Source organism: Polyodon spathula, chromosome 1 (assembly GCF_017654505.1).
Source record: "Polyodon spathula isolate WHYD16114869_AA chromosome 1, ASM1765450v1, whole genome shotgun sequence".
In the NCBI taxonomy this organism is placed as follows: Eukaryota; Metazoa; Chordata; class Actinopteri; order Acipenseriformes; family Polyodontidae; genus Polyodon; species Polyodon spathula.
Window position 1 is genome coordinate 43,983,210 of NC_054534.1, and position 17,028 is coordinate 44,000,237.

Here is a 17,028-nt window from a genome sequence, read left to right on the forward strand (position 1 = left end):
ACTCACTTCTGCAATTGTTTGCACTTTATAAGAAGAGGTGTACATTTTTTGGAGGGTCAGTAATTGCCTAAGTGTAAGGCAAAATCCTTACATCACATTATAATGTTAATGCCAGCTTAGTATCCAGATCCTGCTCAATTCCATGCTCTTTGAATGCATTTCAATATAACTTTAATGGATTCATGATGGGAAAGTGCAAATTTGATAGCAGGTGCAGAACACCGGGTGAACACCATTCTTTACATAACATTTTTGTCAGTTTTGGAAAACTGCAAAACTGTATGTAATTTAATATGTTATCATTATTCAGCAGGTTTCATTTAACTTTATGAAGCAAAATGTGTTAATTCTGTTGGGTGATGCAAGCTTTTGGCCTTAGCTGTCCTATACTGTATTTTAAAGAGTAAGTAACGGGGTTATGAAAAATATAGTGTTACACATCCCCACCCGGAATTATTATTATTATTATTTGTGTATTTAGCACACGCCTTTATTCAAGGTGACTTACAGAGACTAGGGTGTGTGAACTGTGCATCAGCTGCAGAGCCACTTACAACAACGTCTCATCTAAAAGACAGAGCACAAGGAGGTTAAATGACTTTCTCAAGGTCAAACAGTGAGTCAATGATTGAGCTGGGATTTGAACTGGGGACCTCTTGGTTACAAGGCCTTTTCTTTAACCCCAGGACCACCTCAAATGTTGGTTATACAGTTATAGGAGTTATATATATAGTTCAGAAAATATAGCATTATACATCCCCTCCACAGCTGCTACAACTATTCTAATAACTTACCTGTACTTTATCTTTTCAGTGTTAACATCCTGACAACTTTTTAGATATAACTTTAAATAATTTTATAAAACTCTTTTCAAAATGTGCACTCTAGTGGACAGACAGTGTAAGGATTATTGCTCACATTGTCAAACAGGTAACATAGGTAACAACGATCTATGATGTGGTACAGAACAGAAAAGCCAGAGCACTTGTTATGCTTTGTTTGTTTTTTAAATCGCTCTTTCTGCAGTGATTTAGAGCAGTGGTTTTCAACCTGTGGTACACGTATCATTACTGATATGCGACAGGCATTCCACTGGTACGCTCCGACAGCTTTTTTAGGATATGATTCCTCAAAAAACAATGCTCCCTCAGTCACACCATAGTAATGTATTAATCAGTTTGTAACACTGAATCCTAGAGAAATTAAAAAGAATGATAAACAGCTCCAGAACGCAACTAAAATGGTTACAAATGCAAAAGCAATTAAAAAAACATTTTGACAGCTGTTTTTTAAGGGTTAGGCACAAAAATGCTGCATCTCCCTTTAAGTGCCAATATTTACCAATGACATCAGTCTGTATAAAAACAAAAAACACATATCACATGTTTAAATAAACCGAAGTTTGAGAAGGATGGTAACAGTTTGATCGAATACAAATGCTTTTAAGTACAGAGAAGCTGCATTAACACCAGCAGATTATGGGAACCCCAGCTGCTTGCAGCTTTTTTAGGGGTTAGGCACAAAAATGCTGCACTCCCTTTAAGTGCCAATATTTACCAATGACATCAGTCTGTATAAAAACAAAAAACACATATCACATGTTTAAATAAACCGAAGTTTGAGAAGGATGGTAACAGTTTGATCGAATACAAATGCTTTTAAGTACAGAGAAGCTGCATTAACACCAGCAGATTATGGGAACCCCAGCTGCTTGCAAAAAGTTTTGATGCTGACCAAACCTGTGTGAGTACTGCTGTGTAAAAATGTAGCTTAAAATGAACAGCTGCATTTAAGAAATGTAGTACAAGAACAGCAACAAATACAAATACACTTAAAGTTTGTCTATTGCACACGTGCCATTAAAAAATGCCCTGGAAACTTAAAGAAAATAATTAATGAAGGGCTGTATGCAGCAAAAAGTGCAAGAATGAAAAAATCAAGGAAGTGAAAAGGTTACCGTACCAAGCTGAAAAAAGTTATCTTTGTGAACTCCAAGAAAACTGCATTATCTTTCACCAGTCAAATCGTAGAGCTTCAACGCGAGTGGATTTTTTTTGTCTGTTGCGTCTTTCATCCCAGATATAACAGATTCAGTTCCCTTTCAATTTGAAGATGACCACCAATGACATTATGTATGGGATATGCCTGCCCATTGGGTAGGTATCTCTAAGCTCTATATCAGAGCCCCTTCCTGGGATGACGAACTCGATCCTGCCCACCGAGGAATTAAAACCATCATAATGAGGAAGCCATTTCTCCTTTTCTTTCTCAAGATGGTATGGTAAGGACCTCTGTGTTCAGCTGAACATGTTGATAGAAAAGAGCTTCTTGAGTCGAATCAAGTTGATTGTATTTTGCTTGCATTCGTGCTGAAAGCTGGCTCGCCGCTTTCCCAGAATCAACAACTCTGAAAAAGATAGAGCCCTTTGCCTTTCTGTCTTTCAGCGGCCTCCTCGCTTGCGTTGTAGGCCGCTCTTTGTTCTTGGTCTGTCGTGTGTGAGCAACTGCCTGTGCAGCCACCCTCGCGAGTGGTTGTCTAGTTCTTCTTGGGAGAGCACAGTTCCTCCACAGGGCTAGGCCTTGCCGCATTCCAGCTGTCGAGTGACCCTTCCAGCCATGTGTTTCCTCCATGGTGCTAGGCCTTGCTGCATCCCTGCTGTCGAGTAGACCTTGCCGACATAGGCCCGTCCACCTTGGTGAGTCAGGCCTTGTAAACAAACAGTGTGCTTTGCCTATTTATATATTTCTACTGTGTTTTTTATTGCTGTCTGCTTCAACTCGCCCGCTGCGGCTTCAGCCCTTGTGCCTCCCTGGTTTATGTTACGCGCTGACCAGGTGTGTGACCATGCGGTTAGGATAGACACCATTGCATCGCAACCCCACCTCCCCTCCCTCCCCCCCAGTGCTTTGGTACCACGGTGCTCGCATAGCCCTAGGTACTTGGCATGAAGGGTACAAAACCACTTCATAGACATTGAACATCCCTCGGAGCTCAGTGCAGTCCATAGTACAGAAGTGGGAAAAATACGAAACTACCACCATACTGCCTAGATCAGGCCGCCCCTCTAAACTTAGTTGCCAGACAAGAAGGACACTTCTTAGTGAAGCTACTATGAGGCCAACTGTGACTCTGAATGAGTTAGAGAAGTCAATGGCTGAGATGGACGATGATGTTCATGTATCAACAATCTCTAAGGCATTCCACAAAAAGGGCCTTTATGGGAGAGTGGCAAGGAAGAAGCCCTGGCTGAAAAAAAGAGTTCGCAAAAAGTCACCTAGAAGATACTGCAGTTATGTGGCAGAACATCTTGATGAGACTAAAGTGGAACTTTTTGGCCTGAATGCTAAGCAGTATGTGTGGCGCAAATCAAACACTGCACACCAGCCAGATAACACCATCCCCACCGTAACGTATGGTGGTGGTAGCATCATGTTATGGGGATGCTTTTCAGCAGCAGGGACTGGCAATATTGTCAGGATTGATGGGAGGATGAATAGCGCACAATACAGAGAAATCCTGGATAAAAACCTGCTCCCCTCTGCCAAAAAACTCAAACTGCAGAAGAAGTTTGTCTTTCAACAGGACAATGATCCAAAGCACACTGCTAGAGCAACACTGGAGTGGCTTAAAATGAAGAAAATAGATGTCCTTGAGTGGCCTAGTCAGAGTCCTGACCTTAGTCCCATCGAAAATCTGTGGCAAGACCTCAAAATTGCTGTCCATCACCGTTCCCCATCTAACTTGACACAGCTTGAGCAATTTTTCAAGGAGGAATGGACAAATATTGCTCCATCATGGTGTGCAAAGTTAGTAGAGACTTATCCGAAAAGACTACTGGCTGTAATAGCTGCCAGAGGTGGTTCAACCAAGTATTGACCCAGGGGGATGAATACTTAAAAAATGATGGCATTTCAGTTTTTTAATTTTTATTATTTTATTCTTTACTATTTTCTTTCTTTTTTTTTTGGGGGGGGGGGGGGGGGGCTCTGAAGACGAATGTGTGACTCAAATAAAAATTCCAATCTAATGCATCAAAATCCCAGGCTGTGAGACTCTTAAATGTGAAAAAAGGGATGGGGGCTGAATACTTTTTCAAAGCATTGTTTTTTGAAATGCACAAATGATAATTATTGTTGATAAAAAATATATTGTCAAAATACATTTTTAAAAATATAAGTATTTCACAATATGCATATATACATGTATTAAACTGTTATAAAATCCTTAAAACACCATTAAGTGGCATGTTATACTTTGCACTGTAGATTTATAGTTTTTTTAGACAGTTAATAGTTTTTCAAACATACTGTACCCCTGTATATTTTTCAATATATTGCAATATATTTAATTTCCATAAGGGCTAAACAGGTTTTAATGATTTGGTGAAAGAGAAAACCACACTACATAATGATGCACATCTGTACACATGTTTTACATTGAACTTAATATCTGAACCATGTATTTATACACAAGTGCTCGACACAAGGAAACATGGACAGAAATGTTTCATCCAGGGAACTTGGTTGATTAAGTCTTCTTTACAAGGGGACATGAAAGAAGGAAACAGAGCTCTCCATTATGAAACATAACGACAGATACTGATTGCTTTTTAATAAACCTCCTGGGGTACAACTGAAGCATGTTCTTAAGTAAAGCTATGATCTACTGTAGGACAGTCGTAATCTCAGAGCAGTTCACAGAGACAATCAGTGGTGTAGTTGAGGGTATACGCAGGTAAACGACATTTACCCACATTGAATTTGGGGAATATATATCTTTTACGCACTTGTCATACAAGGGATTGAGACAGAAGCCCAATGAACCTTGGTTGTAAATCTCCCTCCCGACCTATGAGGGTACTAAGCGAGGGCAGAGTTCTTTGGATGGGCTGGCTTGACAGTTATTTCCCCGGGTCGGGAAGTCGGTCAGTCTGAAAAAAGGCGAGACTCTGTTACAAGAACATATTGACTTAGAAGGGAAACAATGTAGCAGCTGCAAATTGTAAAGGCAGCTGCATTCGTTTACCAAGGGGTCATGCGTGATTATATATAAGGAGGACAGAGAACTATAATCTGTTCTTTTGCATTTGGTTGGTAGTGAGTAAAAGCCAGAAGTACAGTAAAAGTGTATTGTTGCCAGAAATCATGAATGTTGTGTTTTTGTTTGTTTGTAATTGTCTCATTTTGTCTTGTACGTTAACAGACATTTAACACAGTTCCGAAGATGTTGCCAGGGGCCAGCACGAAACCGGACAACACTGCACCTGTGTCACAAATAAAACTGTATCTGCACCAATAGCACTAATTCACTCAATATCAGACTTGTGTATGTGTTTTGTGTTTTGGGTGGGTGTATAATAAAAACAAGATTATTATTTGCGGGGCAACACAGGGATTATAAATTAATTAATACACGCTGCTGTATTACTCACCTCCATTATTATTTACTGTTTGTTTTGCCGTTAAAAATAAATAAAACAAACCTTTTCACCTGGCTTACAATTGTCTGTCTGTTCTTTAATCACCTGCACTTGCACACTATCAACCACTTTGCCAAACACCCATAAGCAAAAAATCAATTTACTGATATTACACACCTAAATGTAGATTTCATTTATCTAAGCTAGGGAGGTATGCTTAAAATGTGGTCATTCCTCAAGGATTTTTTACAGACTTTTTTTTTTTAACATGCAACACAAAAGAAAAATTATTTAGATGTTGTTTTTATTGCTGTTGGGTTACAGTAAGCTGCAGGCTGGTAATAATAGTAATTATTTATAACTGAAAAATGTAGGTGGGAAGCCAAACCTTTTATCATAGCAGATTTTTTTAATAAATCAGTTGTTTTTCACATAAACAATTGTTCTTCCTCTCTTTTCTTCCCACTCTTTCTAGAAATATATGTGAAATGCATTCATAATTGAAACAAGTTTTATGTTAAATTCCATGTGGATGTCAAACGGGTCCCTTCCTGTAATTCCACCAGGACCTGGATGAATGTAGGCTTGCGAGCACATCTTATTAAAGGGGTAATAACCAAGACTTTCAAAACCCTTCTCTTACCATTTTGCTGAACTTTAGATAAAGCTAATATCCTACTATTGGGTTGACTCTGTAAGTCATGGTTTATTAATGAATTGAATATTTGAAGTCTTGTCCCAGCTTAATAGTTTAAACAAATGAGGACAGTTTAATTAAGTTTATGTCAGATCTTTCTGTCTACCAGTGATTTTCTGAAATTTAAACAATTACTTGTATGTAATTTACTCAACCATTCAAAATTAATGGCTTTGTTCCATTTGCCTTTCAGTTTTTTTACATTTTATCTGAAACTCATTTTACCACTGAAAACATTGAGAAATGCTTTGTCAAAATGTCAAAAAGAATTTACTCAGTTATTTTTAGCCTTATTATGTTTCACTGACACTGATCCTCCCTGGCTCCCTTTCAAGTAGTACCGGACCAAACAACTAAGGAACAACTTGAAATGGACATTCATCAGATATTTAATTTTAGATATATAGGCGACTCTTTTGAAAGTTTTAATCACACATCATGAGTCATAAATCAACTGGGCAACACATTTCTCAGCATGTACGCTGGAGTGTTCGACAGGACAAAATAAATGTAATCTAAGGATCGCAGGGTATCCAGATCACGCTCTCTCCTGCAACAACGCTGGTTCCCACAATACACCACTCATTTCAATCAGAGACAGCATTGTTGCGGAAGGGAGCATGAACAGGATGCACTGCAATGTTTAAAAGAACATTTATTTCCCCAAGTAAAAGTTGAAAAAAATATAATTCCCTCGTTCATGTGTGAATATCAAAATATAAATACCATCAGTAATATGTTAAAAAAAAAAAAAATGACTGCAATCTGGACAACACAGAATACATTAACGGTGATGTGTTTCCTGTAAACACTGCAGGGGATTCTGTAACTCTTTGAATCTGCCTTTATTTTCCACCTCAAAAACAAAGAAAAATGAAAACCTTTTGAAACTGCACAATTTTAATATCGACCCACGGACTCTGCGATCACTAAGTGCGTTAATTAAATGCTTTCATACATCAAGGTTAAGGAGCCACAGGGTGATAGTACAGTCAAATCACCTTTACCCTTTACTTCCCAAATGAATAAAACAAATTATAAAAGCTTGACTCAAACCGTTCATTCAGCTTTCACGTACACTAGGTCACAAATGCTTAAAGTAAAAGTAGATGCTTTTCTGGAAAAACTAGAGTGATTTGACATAATTACACATAAAGGTAAGTAGCCCTTGACACATGATGTCATATGATTTATGAGAGATTGTGAAAAGAAAGGGGACATCACCCACAACAATAACATTCAGCAGTATTCCCAGGGAAAGTTCCTGGCGCGTTGCCTTTTGCCTATGACATCAATTACTGGCACCCTGTGAGAGCAGTGCTGTACTTATGTAGAGTATCAGTTGCTTAGTATATCAAGCACTGTTTACTCACATTAGCGTTATCTTAGTATCCCTCTAAATTGGCACAAGCAGTGCCCTTGCTCTTTAATTTAGGAGAAAGTGCCAGTATTATTATTATTATTATTATTATTATTATTATTATTATTATTATTATTAGCGGTAGTAGCAGTTGTAGTATTAGTAGTATCATTATATCACAGTTTTGTATTGTGGTAACAAATACATGCTTACCTGTATATAGCTTTTTTTTATTATCATTATTCTGATATCTTGTGGTGATGACAGGAAGGACTTTATATCAGAATTTGAATTCATTTCCAGATAAATAATTTCACGTGTGACGTACAGTGTACAATACACTCTACCAGTATATTACTCTTTTTTCTTTCATAACAAGGGATCAGCATATTTCACATGAATTCAATGGATATGTTGACACATAAGGTTAATGTTAGTTTTAGGTAAATCAATGTAAATCACCTGGAGATACAGTAAAAACCAGTCTTTATAAAGACCCCAGAGTGGGTGATATAAGCATATTTGCATTATATGTATATAAATTAGATTTTAAGGATGAAGATGCCTTCTTGAGGCTACGTAAGTAATTGATTAAATCTATTTATCAAGCAGTGATACATCTTAATATATCTTTCACTAGCTTCATTGAGTCTATATATATATATATATAAACTGGTTTCCAGTGTCATGTATTGTTGGTTGTGTTTTTAGGAACTCTTTTTAACACCCAGCTTTGTGTACTGAAGCAACATGTTCCTGTATGCATTCTGGATTGCAGTTGCATAATGATTTGTGCATGTGTCAATGAGGTATGTGCTATGTACCCTATAAGTGATCAAGCTTACACATGGCCTGGTACTTGTAGGGACAAAAATAGATTTGTTTTTAGTCATGGCTGTACTTTTTAAAATAGCAAATTCAACATTTCAATGCAAATTATGCAGTAACCATGGATGCTATATTTGAGAAAAGGCTGAAATGCTGATCACAGAGACTTGACAAGAACAATTAGCTGTTATGCAACACAGTTATTCGATTCTAATTGTCTTTCATCGGATCCAGAACGTTAAATGAGTCCTTCACTAAATTTAGAAGACATATACAGAAAGACCAAATAAATAATTGATGACAATTTGAAAGAGAGTTATGAGGTAGCATTAATAAGTGGAGTTGGTCCATGTAGAAAAACATCATAGCTCCAATATATATATATATATAGTGTGTGTGTGTGTGTGTGTGTGTGTGTGTGTGTGTGTGTGTTTATATATATATATATATATATATATATATATATATATATATATATATATATCTTATGTTATTTTTTGCTCTAAAGAACCAACTTACCAACGTTTTGTTATGTTTAACAAACCTTTGTCAAGAGAAAGTGTGTTTGTAAACAATAGTAGTGGTATGAATAGGCTTTTTTATGTCACGGTAACCACAAGCACTTATTTCTATTTAAATCTGTGTTTGTAATGTAATTTACTACATCGTTAATGATGTAATGATCCACAATTCATTTCTATTTAAACCTTCAGGCATCGTGGTATCAAGTCTATTTATCCATTTACTCTTTCTTTATTATCTTTGTATTGTACATTATTTAATTGTATTTCTTCTAAAACTACAAAATGTTCCAACTGTTGATATTGTTTCATTAACTTTTTTTTATTTTTTATGTTTGATAGGTGATTCTGTATTATTCTTTTTAATGCCATACCTGTCTCTCCTAAAGATTTTATTTTGTAAATTTTTTGGCAAAATATACCATAAAACAAGGTTGCTAGTTTTGCACATCTATTTTCTCTATTCTTGATTACACTTTTATCTTTACAAATATATTTGCATACTTTAGAACCTGTAAGAGCACATGTAATGTCCTTTAATGTGTCTATGATCCGTTTGTGTTTTTACTGCAGAACAAAATGTCAGCTACTGCCACTTTTGAAAATATGTTTTCCATTTTTTTATTCAGTATACGTAAATGCTTCCAAACTATGTAATCAAGAATAGAGAAAATAGATGTGCAAAACTAGCAACCTTGTTTTATGGTATATTTTGCCAACAAATTTTCAAAATAAAATCTGTAGGAGAGACAGGTATGGCATTAAAAAGAATAATACAGAATCACCTATCAAACAGAAAAAATAAAAAAATTAATGAAACAATATCAACAATTGGAACATTTTGTGTCATCTATTTTGTAACATGCCCCTCGGGATCTCACATATATCATGACATAAAATTGTTGTTGTGCAATACCCACTTTCAACTTTTCACCTTGGAAAAGAGAGCAGCAGAAAATGTTTAGTACATTACTATATATCCAAGCCATACAGTAACAAAAGAATGCCCTTTATTTGTTGAATAAAATAAAATTAAACATTTTTTTTTTTCTGTATAATATTTATTTAAAGGGAAAACAAGCTGCTCATCGACAAGGAATTTACATGAGGGGTGTCAGCTGTCTTTCTCCATGCACTGTGAAACAGCTGAGATTGCATAACCAATGCTCTGTAAGAAAGATTTAGAACAGAGTTACACAAGTTGATGTTGTCTGGAAAATGTTATCCAGATCATCCCGCTGTAACTGGTTTATTCTACATATTGCTGGTAGTGTACCAGCACTCTGTGAGATAGCTGTTGTACTTAGTATAATTTGTTAAGTATTTCAAGCTCTGTTTTTGACCTCACCTTTGGCTTGGGGCGCATAACGCCAGTTGCAGTCAACTCCCACACAGTAGAGCCTTCATCAACAGGCAGTATCACTTGAGTTGTCTCTATTTCTTTCATGTGTGAAACGTCTTAACAAAGGGGAACATTTTAATGTGTGGTGTGGATAGTCAATGGGATGTGACTGCCTGATTTAACAGAGAACATCCTAATCGGCACAATAGATAATATTGCCTATGATGTCTGACATGGGTATTTCTGTAGTGGAGGGAATTTAAAAGGAAATTCAACATTATCTCTTTGCAGTTTCAAAAACATTCACTCTCCTTTGCTACAGTTTGCTATGCTTTCTTCATAACATTCTGCTGTCAGATTTTTTATGAAGATGGACCTCTGGTTATTCCACAAGACATGTATGTGTTCTTTCACAGATAGATTCCTATTGGCCTGTCTGAGTTTAGACAAATTATTCTCAAAGAAACAGTTTTCTCAAATGGACACCTACGCCAATTTTCAGCACAATTGGATGGCTCTAGATGCATACTGTAATAAGCTTCTGTAAAATATCCCTTTTGATAAAAAGTGTCATGAAAAGATTGCGCCATTTCTCGTCATGGGTAATCCTTCTAGGTACTGCTGGGAGTGAAGCCGATAACAATTTCTTAGCTTTACTCAGCACTTGGTTAATTCCAACAAAGGTCTACACTTGTATGCTTGAGACTCTATTGGTTCTCAGATGAGGCTGCATTTGAGTTCATCACCATACCCAGTAATATAACATAGTTAGTGAAAATCTACTTTGTGAACTTGCAATTCAGTTTTTTTTTTTCAACTCCAGTTTACCACTACTTGTCAGTTTCTCAAGGTCGGAATCATGAAAAGTTGCACCATTTCTCCACTGGCCTTCACCTCGGCAATGGAAGTCATTATTAGAGCCTCAAAATGGGTAGTGGGAGGAGAAAGGCTGGCTTCTGGCATGTGGCTGCCACTACTTACGAGCATGCATTGACGACATGACCACCATGACAACTGTAGATAGCACCCGTAGTGAGAACTGGGATAAAGTGGGCAGCAAAGGAGGTGGAAGATACATATCTGTGATATCATGTGGCAAGTTGGTAGTTACTAAATTCAAAAACAGGAGGAGAGGATGTGTGTCAGGGCGGTGTTCTAGGTTCAGCAAGGAGAATGAATGAGATGAGAGAACGTGGAATCAGGTCCATATATGGTGTTCTTCCATCACCGCAGAACCTGAATGTGTGGGTAGGAGAGAACCATGCATGTTCTTTGTGTTAATCACCTTCTACTCTGAAGCACGTTCTTACAGGATGTAAGGAGACCCTGATCCTCGGATCGCTTCACTTGGTGTCATGACCAGGTACTGCGATGATTGGCATTAGCACTGGAAGAATGTCAAAATAAGATTAGCAGCTTGCTGACAATATAATCAATAGCTGCACACAGAGAACAACATTCCTCCATCCAGGAGAGCAACCAACTGGAAAGGTTATTAGAACTAAAATTCACCTGGGACAATTGAAGACTGCTAGAGATTGGAGATTGCAGGCAGATGCTAACAGTGCCATGGGAGGATTCCTGTAGTGTCTACATATAGCCTGTGTAAAGACTAATTGATAGACAACTGAAAAACAATATTAGTGAAGTCAAAACTATGTTTATTGCTATAATACAAGAATATAACTATTTGAAGAAAGCACAGTGGATGAAATCTGTGCCACAGAAAATGGCTTTAATCACTTTTGAATAACATAGGACACACCCCTATAATGACATCATTTAAGACCCCTCCCCACTATACCTGGGTATGTGGCAAATTTCCAATCCTCATAAACATTCCTTTGCATCTGTTATCTCTGAGATTCTCCCATCTCCCCATGCAACCAAGCAGAGCAGTACCAAGGACCCCCTTCACCAATGCCCATAAATGGTCATATTTGCTCTCCCTCTAGTCAATCTACAATTTATTGAATTTATTCCAAAATACCCCACCTAAACTCTGTACTCAATATCTCTCCAAATATTCTAACAATATGAATATGAACTATCACATTTCCTTACAGTCGTGAACTCAAAAACCCTAAATACCACTCCCGGCTTCTTTGTTCAATTTGTAACAGAAAATAACAAAAGAATAATCAGTTCTAATACAAAAACTATTACAACATTCCTTACACCTGACTTGGTTTTCCAGGTGGAATTTCTTATTCAAGGATCCCATCTATCACTTGTATACTAGCCTGTACCTGTTGTTTGGCAGAACTATAAAGTACCCCTTTATAAACCCCTGATGCAGGACATGTTTGTAATTAGAGATCAGTACTGTTAAAACGATTCACTGACTATTGAGCAACACTTTTAACTTATAAGTTCCCAGTGTGACTTTTGCTACCTTTAAGAACAGGAACACATTTATTTGTTTATCTCGAATTCTATCTTACAGCACCTGATTTAGTCTGTAAGGTGTGGCTGGACTTACAGCTAAACAGTGCCAGACGTGGTAGAGAGGTGGTGGAACTAGATGAAAACAGGCTATAATATGTGACTAGTATAAAATGAAGCCACAAAAAATCACAAAAGCCACGTGGAGATAAACAAAGAGCAGCACAAATGTTTTATATATGCTTTACCAGAAAACTCCATACTTCATCCTTTAAAAAATGCTGCCAAAGCTACATTTCAACACTCCTGCTTTTTATCTACACTCCAGCGTCTAAGGAAAACAGGAAGTCCTGGAGAGCGTCGTCCTCTCCGGTGCATCGACTCAAGAAAAAAAAAAAGGAAGAGACTCAAAACAAGCTGCACCACTGAGCAAACTAGTCCACCTACTGGACAATCTGTAAAATTGTGCAACCAGCCATTTGTTTTAGTGAAATGAGCATTTAATGGCACAGTTCAATTAATCAATTAATGAATTACTGGAAATTATTATTTTTTTATTTATTTATTTAATTTATTAAGACTATTTTTCAGTTTAGTAATAGTTACATTGGAACTGTTTTTTGCAATGTAGTAATATATTGAAAAAATAAGTATATTTAATTTGAAATTAAAAAAATGTGTGTAGGGCCTATATCTTTATTTGAAAAAAATAGTAACCCATTTTATAAGTGCAGTAAGGCACTCCTGCGGCAGCCTTGTGCTTCACCCCTGGGTATGCAGTTATCTCAACACAACCAACACCAACTCGTGTCTTATTGCTCACGTAATCCTTGCCGGCACTGTGTAGGTCAGCGGTCTCCAATCCTGGTCCCGGAGGGCCAGTGTCCCTCTTGGTTTTTGTTTCAACTGTACCCTAAATTACTTAATTGGACTAATTGAATGCTTATTAGAAGCTTAATTGGTCCAATTAATTAATTTGTGTACAGTTAGAACAAAAACCAGGACAACGGTCTATAGTCTTTGTAGCCATTTACATCTTGATAAATGCCTACCAGATTCCCAGTGAAATTCAGCATCCTACACGTGAGGCTTAAGGTCTGTTATATTTACCAAATCTTACTCCTACACTTATTGTGGAAACAAAACATGACTTAAAAAAGGAGCAAAGCTTTAAATTTCTCCAGTATATCACATTTCAGGCCTCTGTCAGTAGTTCCATTGTAATAACTTCTAACATTTGTTTTTATTCTTTTTTTATTTTTAAAAAGTGAGGGTCAACACATTAGGCCTTTGGGAGTAGAGAAAAATGTATTGTACTGTCATTAATAGTTTGTTGAGGAATATGGTAATTGCAAAAGTTTTTTTTTTTTAGGAAAACCTGTACCAATGGGGTGCTTGAATGAGGAATGAAACCTAAATCTGGGTGTGTAGAGAAGGGTCCTGTTAGCTTTTTTTGTCCAGGCCCCCAAGGAAGCTCTTGGAAGTTCTTAAAATATATTTAAAGCTGCATAAATTCTGTGTTTAACTGCTGGCCCTTTTTTTCATGGGTTACAATCCCTTCAGGACCTAAACAGACTGCTGGCACTCATATAGATCATTACATTGTAAGACGGTGTGTAATTAAATACTGTGCATTGAGCTAAAGAGCCTGTTTCTGCCACAAGACCTTTACTGTACAGAAAAAAAAACTTAAGCTTTTTGTGGTCAGAACTAATCAATGTGAATAGGATTCACATGCACATTAAGTGAGCTTGGTGATAGTTAATTTAGCATTATTAACGATGTGATAACATGTATTGATCAAAATTCAGATTCTTCCGGTTTGTACTAATGCTTAGCACTGCTGGAGATAAAATGTCATTCTGCCTGCTTATAGTGCAATAGGCTATATGAAAATCTTAATACTGTATATTCCCTGGATATTCTTTAGACAAAAGCCTGCAAAGCAGTGCAGTACATTAGACACTCACAAAGGTGTTCAATGCACAGTCAGGAAAAATCATGTGATAGAGAATATATATTAAAGCTTAAAGAACAAATACTATTTTATATTATTTATTTTTTAGCAGATGCCCTTATATGTCTTTTCATTAAATCTTTGGCCTTGCCCTTCAATGTAACCCTCCCCAATTTAGTTTGCTGATAGTGGAGATTGAATGAGGTACTAGCCATTTGACTGCCGAATGTTCTGGTAATGAGTGTCTAACATGCTTGATGTTTACGATCTTAAATTATGGATTATACCGCCACCATGTGGATATTATGTATATAATTTGCAGTATGATCAGGGGACCGGCTGATTATCAGTCATTTAGATATACTTTCAGGAAGTGTCCTATTGCTTGTGCTTTGCATTTATTACCAGTGTTGTAATAAAAAAAAGATGACATAAATAACATAATGGATGCTCGGGATTAAGGGCACTGAAGACAGATGTCATCTACTTATGCAAATAGCATGTATAGCAGAAAGAGGCAGTGTAAGCAATCCCCATTGTGCCTTGTGTGTAGTAAAATTATGAATTGAGATTATGTAAATACTGTATTTATCTTTAGCCATGAATATGTCATGATGCAGTATTGGGCATTATTTTACTAATGATTACCGGTACATGGACTTCAGAACCTGGGACGCCAGTTTATATGATTTACATTTTCCTAATGTTTAATTTCTTCCTTGTTCATAGCCGATTGTGAGGCAGTAATGATACACAGTAGCATTGTTTGAGGCAACATTAACACTGGTAAGGTGATTCTTTCTAGTTTCCTTAATTATTTGTTTATTCTGCAGACATCTTTATCAAGGCGACTTACAGAGATTAGGTTGTGTGAACTATGCATCAGCTGCAGAGTCACTTACAACAACGTTTCACCTGAAAGCACAAGCTTAAATGACTTGCTCAGGGTCACACAATGAGTCTGATTTGAACCAAGGACCTCCTGGTTACAAGCCCTTTTCTTTAACCACACAGACTACTTACATTGGTGGAAAACATACTTTATTGGAACAAAAAGTAAGGCAATCTGGAGCACAAAACAAACTGAACAAGTGCATTGTATTATATTTCTAATAATTAGAGCTTTGTCTGTAAAAATGCAGCAGTAAGATTATAAAAGATAAACAGAAGAGCCCTTAAAAGCAGTTTAAAATATTAATCAGCACATGATAAAATACAGTTTATACTTGTAATGAAGGTTTTTATATAGCAAGTTTCATGTACAGTGAGTCAAAAGGACTCGTCACTCCTTAAAAGGAACCACCTTCTTGCCAGCAACATAAACTTCCACCATATTCCGGTCATCGCCTAAAAAAAAAAATATATATATATATATATATATATATATATATATATATATATATATATATATATATATATATATATGAGAAGTGAATGTAAATAATTTCACAATAGAGGGGGTTACTAAAATAATGACAGCATAGACAAAACAGATTTCTTTATTTCACAGGCTTTGGGATTTTATATTAATAAGAGTATAATAGTTTGTAAAATAGTGATGATTACTTGATACACAATTAATAAATAATTTCTAAGATTACATTTGAGTTTCCACAACTCGCCACAAGTATAATGTATCCTACTGTAGTTAATTATACACAAGCACAATATTTTTTTCCAGAGAAAAGAACAAATTGATCAAGGCAAAGTTAAGATGTGCTTCTAAAACACATGTATACTGTATTTTGCAACAAAATATCCTTTCACAAATTCAGATGACTCAGCAGAGAATTCATACAGCAGGTCAATGACTGCCAAAATTACTGTTGATCTTTCTGTCAGCATGTTAGCCAAATATATATTTCTGGGAATGATACACCCAAAAGAATATAGAGAAGTTGACTGTTTCTTATAAAAAGAGCTATATATTAATTCTGAAACAATGCATTAAACTCTATATTTCTTAAAATATTAATATCTCTGAAGTAACTCTTTCAATACTAAGTAACTTTGCAAACAGACAACTCTACAATAACTAATGAAACAGATTATTATATAGAAAGAAGCCTATAAAAAGTATACAAGTGCATACCCAAGACTGAAGTTGGATGACTGGTCTTATGTGTTTTGTGGTTTATTTTTTCTGAACTGAACTAGCAGTAGTCCTAGAACTTGGAATTCAGCAGCATTTAAAAAAGTTACCTGCAGTGACCCTATGGGCACAAAGTGAATAAATGAGAAAAATGTGTGCGCCAATCTTAGGAATTAAATCATACTCACCCAAGTTTAAGAACTTTTCAACAACAACCTGAAAGGTAAACACATTGCAATTAATCAATAGTAGACACACATTTGCCTCTATATATATATATATATATATATATATATATATATATATATATATATATATATATATATATATATATATATATACATACAGTGCCTTGCAAAAGTATTCAGACCCCTGACCAATTCTCTCATATTACCAAATTACAAATGGTACATTGAAATTTCGTTC

The 17,028-nt window shown here is 36.2% G+C and overlaps 1 protein-coding gene across 1 annotated transcript in view; it reads right to left on the reverse strand.

The window, feature by feature from the left end:
- Positions 1-15,534: 15,534 nt before the first annotated feature.
- The window catches only part of LOC121319097 (guanine deaminase-like), a 73,268-nt gene continuing 71,774 nt past the window's right edge, over positions 15,535-17,028 (reverse strand). Inside the window, exons 13-14 of the mRNA XM_041256293.1 lie at positions 16,791-16,818; positions 15,535-15,857 (exon numbers count right to left, since the gene is read on the reverse strand). Coding sequence (XP_041112227.1) covers positions 15,793-15,857; positions 16,791-16,818 — 93 coding nt within the window. The 3' untranslated portion in view covers positions 15,535-15,792. The remainder of the gene's footprint in view (positions 15,858-16,790; positions 16,819-17,028) is intronic.